Genomic DNA, 12,231 nt, shown 5'->3' with positions numbered 1-12,231 from the left:
TTGATAATTCAGTGAATAAAATTATACAGACTTCCAAACCCTTTGGTGCATACATTTATCTTCAATTTTATTCACTCTTGTAAATAATGTACACTACAGTCAGTCCTTTTTTAAAAACAATCCTTTTTGATATGTAACAAGTATTCCTATTCTAAAACAAAACTTCCTATTTCAAATATACCAGTAAGTATTTACATGATGAGTTCGCAATTGCTATTGGACTTAAAAGGAATAAGTATTTCATGGAGGAAAATGGCCTATACTCCCATAAAAAGAAAAAAAGAAAAAATTTCAGTGGAATTCAAAATCCCAAATGAACCATAATACATGTACATGTATATACACGTGTATCTACACTTTGCATTTCCATTTGAACAATGTCAATAAATTCCAGTCAACAGCGCCCTCGTGTGGCTTCCATACAGAGTGGAATTATCTCAGTGAGCTTTATTTACAAGGTGGCCATTTTGGATTGTGTTTCCCGAATCCACTCTGAACGCTGTCATACTGGGAAGGAGCAGGACTACCTTGCTGTAATTACAGGTACAACCATACTTTGAAAAATAACTTTCACGATCAACCATGTCAATCTGCATGACAAAAAAATGAACACAATTGAAACTCGGGGATCATTCAAGAAAAAGTTCTGAGTCACTTTGAAATTCGGCTGGTACCCAGTTCTTACTCTTTGGCGTTAGGAAGCATGGTCTTTTCTGCTCAGGGGCAAGATCTTCAAAATCTTCAGTCAAAAGCAAAGTCCTGGTCGTTAAGCGGTTGTAAGTACCTAAGCACATGCCAGCAATAGACAGAGGTGTGGTTGTAGAAGTCCCTTTCACAAGTGAGGTTCTCTCCTATTCTGAAAAAATTTGTCACTGACGTATTGCCCTCATGCTTTAGCTATTAAAGCCAATTTTTCATCTGTTTTAACTGTCTGCATGCACTTTACTTTTGTAAAGCGACAAAAGCTGCAAGATTTGAATAAGTGCTAAAAGATGACAAATAAATAATTGAGAAACAAGTCACACCCCAAAAATGCTGCAACATCAACTCAGCCTACCAACCGCATGGCTGTGGGAATGAAACTAAAGTTGGAGTCTTGTCTACTTCTGGTTCGTCTTGCGTCTTTTATATTGTGGGATCGGCCCATAATACATATCTAAAAATAAAAGAACAAGAATTAGAATAAAAAAAGATCCTGGTCAGTACAGGTGAGGGAGATGAAAGTGTAACTCAAGGTCAAGAAAATGAAACTATGACAAACATGAACCATGTTCTTAACAAATGCAATGTGATACTTCCTCTCTACAAGACAGTCCTTATCTGAACTTATCGTTTAGGCATTTAAAAGGGAAGTTAAAGACCTTTTGTCTCACCCCTTCCTGAGGAACGTGTACTCCTCTTTCTTGATAAAGCATCAGCTTCTGACTCGCCAGGAATCTCCTTTTCTTTCTGCCCTCTTCCTCTGGTTGTTGGAGAAGACTCCTCCTTTCCTTTGGTCACAGGCTCTGCTGGGGACCTCCTTCCACTCCGCAGACTCCTTGTGGACATACCAGGAATTTCCTCCGAAGTGTGTCTTGTCCTCCGAGGCTCCAAGTCACCTAAGTCACCTTCCACCTTCCCGGTTCGGATCGCTCCATCCTTGCTCAGCTCCTTGTCGTGGGGTTTCCCCAACATTTCTGTTTTCTTCAGCTGGCTGGGTAAGGGTTCAACACCCTCATCTGCTGTGAGCACTAGATTCTTTTGCCCAGGGTGACAGCTTGTTGCTTCAGCAGTAACACCAGGCGATGAAGTCTTCTCGAACAGACTGCCCTTATCTGGGTCCACCTGAATGGCCTCCTCCACAAGGTTTGTGATCTGATCAGGTTTGCTTAAGAGTGAAGGCTCTGGAGAGCTGTCCGACTTGATGGTTAGGCTCTCTGTGAGAGATTCCGTGGAAGTTTGGACGAGACTTGTCTGAGATACACACTGTAGCACAGCCTCTGGAATTCTCTCAGACTGCAGAGGTTGAGAAATCTTTCTTGTCACTTCAGGAGTACTGGGAACTTCTCTTGGAGGAAGCTGAGTGTCTGATGGTAAGACTTCCTGCTTATCTTCTGATTGTCCAAGTTGCTCTGTTGCACCTGAAATGTCTACAGTTACTGAGGGAGGTTGTGCTCCTTGCAGGGCATCTTGCCCAATACTGCTCTTATCTTGGCTAGGTAAGGCAATACTGGTTTTTGCCAGTGATGATGGCTCCGATTTTACCTCCATGTCTTGCTGATTGGGTTGTGTTTCCTGTATCTTTATTCCAGGGGCTAAACTTTCCTTTGGCAGTTTGGCAGGGGGTTCCTCTACTGCTCTGGTGTGAGTCTGTTTACGAGATTCAGTAAGTGGTGGTTGTGTGTTTCTTATGCCAGTATCCATTGAGACTGCAAGGGCAGGTTCCATCCCTGACAGAGATGAAATCACAGGAACTTGGTGAGCGCTACACATGAATGTGCTACCGAGACTCATAGACGTGATGGTTGCTTCTCGATGTTGACTGGTTGATTTCACCGGCACTTTATCGAGGAGATTCAGGGAACTCTGGGGCATAGTCTCTACTGCGGGTGACATTAATGCTTCCCCAACAGATGTGTGACTAGAAACCATGGGAACAGAAACAGTTGTTGATGTGGGGACTGAGTCCATGTCTGGGGTAGTATGTTGAGGAGGTGTCTTGTTATCAGAGCCTTGCGGAGCTACTGACATAAAAATATTTGAATCACATTGTGACGGGACTATTTGGTCACCTCTTGAACTAGTCTCCTCCCCAGTTTTTGGTTTCTGCATTTCCTCTACAGATGGCACACCATGAAATGTCTTAGATTGATGTGGAACATCACTGTGGGAATCTGTTGTCTGCAACACTAGCTGCTGTACTTGTGGAGAAATAAGAGGAGATGTGATCTTGCCATCTGATGAATCTTTCACTGCTGTTGATGATGCAACTTCCAGTGGATGCACAAGAGGAGCTGATGACAAGCCAGAAGCTGATGGCGAGCTTGATATCTGAGAATATGCCAGTGGTTGGGCAGGTGCAGACTCACTGCCTGGTCTACTGCATTGCACTTGCTGTGCATCTTTGGCCAAGGGTGTCCCTACAGCAGCACTGAATACTGAAGCAACAGTGCTCACTGCTTGTTCAATTGAGACTATTGGTGCTAGATTTGATGACTGTTGTCTGACAACACTTTTCGTGGGTGGACTATCCTCTTGACTCTTCAGCGAAGGCAGCGAAGCCTCTAGAGAGGATTCAGTGGCTGGCATCTTTGGCACCTGCTTAGCAACACCTAAAGCTGGAGGTGTGCGACTCTGTTGAGCTTGCCCTTCAGGAACTCCCCTATCCCTCTCCCCACCTGCCATTTTTCCCGCCACAGGAAGAGTTTCAGGAGATCTTCTCAATCGCGTCAGATTCTTCTCAGTTGCCTTTGGGGTTGGCACCACCTTAGCCTTTGCTGCTGATGCCATTGCTGTGGTGACAGTCCAAGCCGACTTGGCGATGGAGCTCAGCAAGGCACTAGCGCTTCCAAGGGATTCATTGTTGCAAGTGTTTGGAGGAAGAGCTGTGAGCGATGCCCTGGGTGGTGTTCTTGATCGGGCAGAACGTGCTGTTTGCTCTGCCCCCTTCAGGAAACCAGAGGTTCTAGACATTGCTGCAGTTTTGACCATGATTGACTGGGCTTGTACCAGTGTGCTAGAAGCTGATGAGAACGCTGTAGGTTTAACAGGTAATGCAGCAGTTGCTGGAGGTGTTGTTGGAAAGCCAAAACTAGCCACAGGTCCAGGCGTTGTCTTTGGCTGTTGAGACGTAAGTTTGTGCAGCTGTTGCGTTGCCACATCTTCCTCTGACTCATCAGGTTTTGATGCATCCAGTTTCAGCTGCTTTGACTTCTCTGGACTTGATTTTGATGTTTTTTCTATTGCTGTGTTATTGGCTGAATAGGGTTGATAATTTGATTTCAATCCCATCACCTGAGAGTGCAGAAACTGTTCTGGCACTTGTGATGATGGTGAAACACTCTCCATTTCTCCTGTTGGTGAGACTGAATCCTGCAAAGCTGGTAGAGTCTGAACGGTCATTTGCTTGGGGATCATCGATGGTGGCTGTATGACTGGAACGTCAGCCTTGGGATGGCTTTCAGTACTTCGCTGGGAGGTATTTGATGGTCCAACCAACTGTGTAAGAGGCAACTTTGAGGTCTGTGTCAGATTGGAGATTTCATTCCCTTGCTGAAATGCTATGGTTGGTGATGCCGATGCATTTGTCCCTGGTGCTGTAGTGAAAGTAGTTGTGGGGATGGCCAGTGGAGTTAAAGCTACTGGTTCTTTTTCTGTTGAAGCAACCTGAGGTGGGACTCCAGTGCGCTGACTTTGCTGCTGTTCAGCTTGTAACTGTGTTGCAGTAATTGATGGTGCAGGTTTCACAGCTGGAGGGTGACAGGACTGGTGCATGGACACTGCAGCCTCTAACTGGGGGATGGTGCTTACTTTGCTTACAGGAGCTTGTGGTAAGGGGCTTTGAGACGTTGCAGAGTCAGGGACTGCTTCTTCGATGGGTTTTGGAGTAATTAACTCCTGTGATTGTTGAGCAGGTTGCTCTACTGCAGACCCTTTGTCTTGCTTTGTGCCACTAGCTTCTGAAGCTGGAGGAGCCTCTGGTTCAGGTGGAAGGGTGGCTATGGTACCATGGGCACCAAGGCTCTTGATCAATTCTTCTGAAGCTGTTGAAAGGGTTGCAGGAGATAGCAAAATCTTTGGGGCTCGTTCCAAAACAGTCATTGGGGTTTCTGGCAGGGAAGGCGGTTGCTGATGAGGTACTGGAGACTTTGCCAACATACTTGGAGAAAAAGACTGTGGTGGGAAATGTTGGGGTCGGGATGTAGGTGTGTCTCTTGCCATATTCTCTGCAGCCTGGCTTAGAAGACCCTGTTGGGGAAATCTTAGTACACTGTTCTCAGCCATTTGTGCCGGTCCCGCCTGAGGCAAAGTTCTGGCCTGAGGCAAAGTTCCAATTTGCTGACTGGGGTACACGGGTGGAGCTGTTTGGACAAAGCTTTTCATACCACTGTCTGACTGGCCCTTATGACCTTCTACTCCTAGGCCTGAGAGCAACGACACACTTCCATGATGAGAAGCCTCCAGTGAAGATGATGCTGTTGCAGTGGCAGAGCTTACAGCAGCTTGCTGTACTGCTGGCAATGATTGGGTAGTCAACTGCTGCTGTTGTCCCATCACTGGTGGAGGAATATATAAGGTAGTGATGCCACCTGCTAGGGATACACTATCAGGCTTCCTTGAAGCACCCTGAGCTAGTGACACTGCTTGATTGTTAAGTCCAAGCCAAGAGTCCATTTGATGAGATGTGGTTGGAGAAAAAGTGCTAGACTGTCTAAGTGAGTCGCTTGAAGTGGAGGCCAAAGTAACCTGGGGCTTTTCAGCCTTTGAGTCAACTGACAGGAGCTGTTTCTCAAAAGAGCCTTTCTCTGGGATGACAATCTCATTCAGTAGTGCCTTGAGTTGAGATTTGTCTTCCTTTTTGGTTTGATCACTGAAGATGGTCTGATCATCAGAGTTACTTTTCGCTGCTGGAGCATCCTTTTGTGGAGGCTGACTCTGGGGATTCGATGGAGGAGCCCTACCAACCAATTTGTGCATGAAGTTGATACCCTCGGTTGTGATCACTCTGGGTTGATTTGGAGGTCGCTCAATGTTACCAATACTTGGTTTCTGTGTGTCTAGCATGCTGCCAAGCATTCTTTCAGTGGCTGCGCTGAACTCTGCAGGCTGCATTGGAGTCCGTGCACCAATTTGAGCAGGAAGAGGAAGAGGCTTCGGAGTATCAACTGAGGGCAGTGAAAGCCAGTCAGTGGAGACAGCTGTAGGGCCTGACAGAAATCCTTGAGTTGATTTAGGAGGTACCTCCTGCTGCTTGTTGCTACGGAACAACGGTGCCATCTGAAGAATTTCAGTGGGAGGGGTTACACTGCTTAGAAACTGACTAAGAGTGTTGTGCTCTGTGTTTCTACTTAATGCCATGTCCCGGATTGAGGGCTGTCCAGCAGCAGAGAATGTCCTAGACGTTAGGGTCTGTAACCCTGCAATCCCTGAGGACATAGAGGATGGAGAGCTACCCGGAATGGGCCCATATTGTGGCTGCTGCTGGGTGTGCACTGGTCTGGAGGTTGACGATGGAGGGGTGCGTCTCTGCTTCAAACCCTCTGGTATCTTAGGGGGAGACAAGCGAATGGGTGAGTTTGCTGATCTCCTTTCAGCAACAGGTGGAACTGATGGCCCACCTCTTGAAGTTGGTCGACTAAACTGAGTTTCTTGGAAAGTTCTTGTTGATGGGACATTGGGAGTTGAAGTGGGCTGTTGATGAGAAATTGCAGGAATTCCATCACTGGATGCTACAGTGCTAGCTGGAGTGGATGTGATTGGAGATAGTTGTGGCTCAGATTTAGGAGGTGGTGTCTCCTTGCTTTGCTGGGCTTTTCCACTTTTAGCGTCAGCTGCCATCTTAGCTTCCTTAGCAATAATAGCTGCAACTGCCATCGTGGCTCTCTCAGCTTCTGTCATTCCAAGAAGTGCAGCCTCTTCATCAAACACATGACCATCCTCTTCAGCTGGTTCAGGGACAGTAGATTTCTTGGAATCCTCTCCATTCTTTTCCAGGTTCGACTTAGGCTGTGATGCGCCAGCATCTGAAACTCCTGGCTGCTCGACCTTCTTTGCCTGAGGATCCACGTGTAATTCTTGCTTTTCTTTGACAACTGATGGACTAGGAGCAGCATTCCAGGTATCCAGGGGATTGACTGGGGGAGGTACTGGGGTACTGCTTGTTGAAGTGAAGGGAGCAGATGTAGGATGAAGCTGCCCCACAGGGTGTACAAATAGCTGTCCTTTACTCTGACTCGCTGATGAGTCACTGGGTGATACCTGGGTCCGATCTGATGGCATAGGAGCACGAGGTATGTGCCCCATATACATGGGCCCGCCAAGTCTCATCTGACTCTGTGACATGGGATCTGGAGTTGCAATAGGTCCAACAGACATCCTGGCATTGGGCAGTTGAGTAGGAGGCATGGGTCCTGGGAAAAGTTGGCCTTGCAGTTGATGACCACCAGGCATTTGAAAGGACTGCATGTTACTGGGAGGCACCTGATTCTGACCTGGCACCACTGGGGTCTGTGGCAAGTGGCTAGGGAAGGACTGAGCATGCTGTGCCTGTACTTGTGAAAGTTGCGCAGCAGACAACTGACTGAGTTGAAACTGCAGCTGCTCTTGTGACAGCTGTCCTGATTGAGCTGGCAACAGAGTGTTTGGTGGGATAATCTGGCCTGCTGTTGATATGAAACCTGGCACATTTCCCTGCGATGTTACAAATGGAGATATATTTGGAATGGCAGAGTTTGAAGCTGTAAGAGTCCCGATACCATTGCCTATCATAAATGGTGAACTAGTATTAATACCGGGTGCTGAAGATGCTACAACTGTGTCTTGGCTTGGAGGCCCTGGCTGTGCTGTTGTAGGAGTGTCAGTCCCAGTAGATGTAGTTTTGCTCCCTGACGAGTTTGAGAAAGGGAACTGCTTGGCGGAAATATCACTTTGAAGAAGATTGACCAGCAGAGGGCTTGTCAGAGCAACATCTGTCTTTTTCTGCAAGAGCTGTTGCTGCAACTGCTGCTGCTGTTGTGTCTGTGGGCTTGGCACAAGTCCTCTTGACATTGGGACGTCTGTGAAGGAGAACTGTGTTCCTGATGAAGCAGATGAGGCAACTACTGGTGCAGTCGTACTGACATTTGTAGACATAGCTGTGGATGGTGGTGTGTTTGGACTTATGGGATTGTCGATAAGACTTGGTGGTAGAGTCAGATTTGATGGTTTGTTTGTGCTCAAGTTGTCTGCATTATCCTGGGTGTTTGTATTTGAAGTCGGCAGTGGCGGCAATTGAGGAGGAAGTGGTAGTAAAGGCTGGCCTGCAGCTACAGCCAGCTCAGGGGGTTGAATGTTTGACTTCTTGGTTCTCTTACGCCTCTTTTTTGGCTGAGGCTTGGGCTGTGACACAGGAGGAATTTGGGGGCCACTTGGCATGACTTGTGGTGGCTGACTTGCTTGAGTTACACCGACCTGTGGGAAAAACTGTGGGATCTGGTTCCAGAAACTGGCTGGAGGTTGAAGGGGGCGCTGTTGGGATACGCCCATGGAATTCCAGAGGTTGCCAGTTCCCTGCTGAGAGAAGAGGGGGGCTGCTCCTTGGGCTTGTAGTCCCTGGAGGGAGGGTCTGGTGAGCTGCTGGAGAGAAACTCCAGGCACAGCAAAGTTAGGGGCTGTCACTGATCCCGGAAGTCCATGCCCAGGGACCATTGTTCCTGGCGTGGGAGTCAACACAGGAATGATTGGCGAGGAAACGGGGGTAGGTGATGGGGGCACAAGAGGGGGGCCAGGCGGTAGCTGGGGTGTGCCCGATGGAGTCGGTGGCGGCGGCGAGAACAGGCTTCGTTGTGCCTCAGGCGGGGGCGGGGGCAGTGAGATTGTCTCTCCATTCTCAACCTGAATGGTCAGAATGCCAAGCTTGTGCAAGTTAGGGTCACCTCGCTGAGCAAGTTCACGGAGGCGAGCAGCAGCTTCTTGTGGGATGTTGAAGGTTACACGGACACTATTCCATGGCTCAACTTTAGACAGGTTCACAGAGTGCTCTTCTGTAAGGCAGAAAACAAATTAAAATTGTCAACTTATGGCTCAGAAAACCGCTTTCGTACACAAGTAACTTAAAACCTTTTTTCTAAGAATAGGAAATGACACAGAAAACTCATATTATCCTTAATCTTTTCATGGACTTACATTAATATGCTGTTGTCCATAAGTCTGTGTTTAATCCTTTGGCCTTTTCACCAATGGTCTTTCAGTGGGATGTCAAATTATGTGACAGATGCACTGGTATTGTACTGTACATGTATTCTTAATTTTTTAAAATTCATTTGGCAATGTATCCACAGTGACCAATTCCTAAATCAGTTAAAAATCAATCCTCAAACACAATGGTTTTAATTCTCAAAACGAGGTCGAACTTATAAATGTAAGTACACTCATTATTTTTTAAGTAAACAGAGCGAGCAGTTGTCTATACTTAAGTCCTAAACTCAACACATTCATCAAGTGTGTACAGTCTGGCGATGCATTTTGGATGGCATATCTGACCACTGCTGTTGGGCCAGCCTCTACATGTACGTCACCACTTTGCCTAAACTCAAAACAGTCACAGATGAATAGCATGGTGATGTTTTGTGGGACATTCAGAGAGCTGGCCAGCAAAACTAGTCACGTCAGCAATTTCCAGTTTTAGAGCAGCCAAACTGCACATTAATTTCGCCTCCCAAAGTTGAGATGAAAGGTGTGAAAAAAGTAATCAAACCTGGTCCTTTAAGAACTCACTTGTTTGTGAGAGATCCTCCAATGTAGCCTTTATCTTGAGTAATCTCTCCTCAAGGTCTTCATCAGCAATATTGCCGGAGCAGGTCAAGACAAGTTTAGTGGGAGGCAACTTCATATTGACTCTTGACTTCTTAATCTGATAGAAAGAACCAAATAAACTGTATCAGAGAGATGGCAAAGCAAACCACTGAAACTGGTGACATGAGAAATCTACAAAAAGGTCAGTGCCTGGAGGCAATGCATGCAGGTAACAACCTAAATGTTGTTCAAGTTAACATAATATTTTTAGGTGTAAGGCAGATTGTTCATTCCATGAAAATTTGTACCTGACATTAGCCACTGTACATGTAACTCATCAAACTAAGGCTGGTCAAATTTGTAGGATTTCCAGGAAGAATTTTCTGGGGTTTTTTCTCAGACGCATGTTATGCCAACAGTTCTACTAAGGTTTACAATTTTAATTTCATTAACACAGTGGTCCCAAATATTGAGAGCCGTTTAAAGATGCTTGACTCAAAGACCGCTCAAAGAATCAGTTGGCGGCAGCCAGACATACATGTAACACACGACTCTAAAGGAACTGGTTGCCATAGTCTCTTGCATACATTGTATGCAAGAGACTATGGCAGCCAGTTTCACAGTGTTATGCCCCATCTTGTATCCATAGCCAAAAGAACACCTGTTGCTAAGCACGTACATCAGTCGAAAACTGTTGTGCTTGCAAGTCATGATGATTATGCACTCACATCTAGCAATTTGTGTTCTTTTGCCCCATTGACAAGATGGCGTACGACATGTTAACCGTGAACTGCTTACTTAGACACAGCCTAACCCCAGTGAACAAGCAGCATAAATCATGGGGTTGACTTACACATATCTCAGAATGCTGCCAAGGTGCGAAAAGAACCGCCTAGAACAAACACGTTACCGGCTTAAAAATTGATCTTTATGCATGCACTTGCCCATGATTGGTTTATTGTGTTTCACTACATGTATGTGTGTATACCTAGTGTACAGTTGACTCTCGTTAATACGACGGCCTTGGGACTTACTAAATTAGCTCGTATTATCCAGACTTACACGAAAGCTGCCGTCCTGCTTGACATATGTATCACCAATGGACCGTACGTAAAGGGTACAGGTGTACAACAACAAGTGTGCATTACTTTTTGTTTAAAGCCACATAGTACCCTTTTGTTACATGAATTTGATTTTTAAAAGTTTGTTTATGGAAGTGAGATACAGTTTAACGAATAAAGACTTGAAATAAAGAATAATTACAAAATGTAAGAATGGAGGAAGCGGAATTTCCACCAGTCATGTCGATTCGGAGAGACACGTCCTGGGCCCCGCACGCCGTGATGAGATCCACATGCATGCACGTAACGTAAGTACATTAACATTTTAGTTGGTAACCAACACCACAGCTGTGCTTGTAGCACATAAAAATGTGAGGAACCAGCTATTGGTGGTGTGGACAGCAGAGGGCAAATATTGGACTTTACTTTGGAAAGGCATGTGGGTTTGGTGAAAATTTATTAGCGAGGGATACACTTTTTTCTTCAAAACTTGTGATTGTTATTTTCTTAAACATTTTTTGACTGAAAACCACGGTTTACTCATGATTTTCTTCGATTGAGAATTTATAGAAATGTCGAAATCGGAAGGGGTGATAATTTTATGTTACGGTGCGGAGCGGGTAATGATTTTCAGACGGAGGGTAGGCAGTTTTTTGGCCGGCTCTTTGGTTACGGAACACAATTTTTATTAGTTTCCTGGCAGGGGGACTTCGGGCTTGGGGAATTTTTGGGGGGCAGGGGAATCAAACAAAAGATTTCTTTTGTTCACCACTGTCCTAAACACTGTAGCACTTTTGGCAGCACTCACTTGTGTTCAGGTGGTACCAGAGCCACCACACAGAATTTCTACGTTGGGTACGGGAACCGCAAACGCTTATTGTTCGTCTCACTTGCAGCACCGAACACAAACGGCTCGATTCGGTGAGGGAAAACTGCAGCACTGTTCTCCTGTACATGCATAAATTAGCTCCTTTCAAAATTGAATGGACTGGCTGATTGACAAGTTGCCTTCAAAAAAGCTTGTGCTAAATGGACAGATAACAATAGATTTGCACTCGGCCAGTGCACAAAAAATGCTTGTCTTAACCGAAATCTCGTAACGTCCGAGCTTGTATTACACATTTTTTTCCCTTATACGAATGTGCACAATTAAGTCGGGACTGGCAAATATGCTCATCTAAACCGGAGTCTTGTCTAACTCGAGCTCATATTACCGAGAGTTGACTGTACTTTCTATCACCGTTTCAACTCATTCTTCAGTATGATTCAACAGACATGCCACTGGGTCTGCTAAAAAAAAAACGAAACTTTTTAATCGTGGCAAACACAATGTACATGTAGCATCAATTCGCATGATGCAGTGTAGTGAGCCGAGCACATAACAACCTGGGTTCCCTTCTTGGGAGCCATGTCAAGTTCCACTTTCATTTCACGTATGATTCAATAGCTTTGAAGTTGTCCGTTCTTTATAAAATTTTCAATTTTTACATATTTTGACAAAATATGTACCGGTAGCAGGGTATTCTGCAATTGAGCCTATATTTCAAATCTGTACACGTACATGTCATGTAGCCCAGATATGACGACGTCTACATTGCATTGCGACTAGTGTCCAGGGTATGAAAGTCCTCCTACCATGCGAAATTTTTTTCTCACATTTTTACCCGACGAAAACAGCTCAAAATGTCGTTCACAAAAG

At 45.6% G+C, this 12,231-nt stretch overlaps 1 protein-coding gene across 2 annotated transcripts; it reads right to left on the bottom strand.

Moving 5' to 3' along the window:
• Positions 1-41: 41 nt before the first annotated feature.
• LOC147796071 (uncharacterized) lies at positions 42-11,446 on the bottom strand. Of its 2 annotated transcripts, none has more exons than XM_087148555.1 (4): positions 11,341-11,446; positions 9,454-9,589; positions 1,362-8,720; positions 42-1,156 (listed from the first exon to the last, which is right to left on the bottom strand). In XM_087148555.1, exons 2-4 carry the CDS (start codon positions 9,566-9,568, stop codon positions 1,101-1,103), a joined length of 7,530 nt encoding a protein of 2,509 aa, XP_087004681.1. In that variant the 5' UTR covers positions 9,569-9,589; positions 11,341-11,446; the 3' UTR covers positions 42-1,100. The 2 variants fall into 2 exon arrangements, with proteins under 2 accessions (XP_087004681.1, XP_087004682.1); XM_087148556.1 differs by having other exon boundaries at positions 1,374-8,720; positions 11,341-11,445.
• Positions 11,447-12,231: the final 785 nt, after the last annotated feature.

This window comes from Acanthaster planci, linkage group LG18 (assembly GCF_054643075.1).
Source record: "Acanthaster planci isolate LZ-2023a linkage group LG18, COTS_SCS, whole genome shotgun sequence".
Classification (NCBI taxonomy): domain Eukaryota; kingdom Metazoa; phylum Echinodermata; class Asteroidea; order Valvatida; family Acanthasteridae; genus Acanthaster; species Acanthaster planci.
This window is presented reverse-complemented; position numbering and strand designations above follow the sequence as displayed.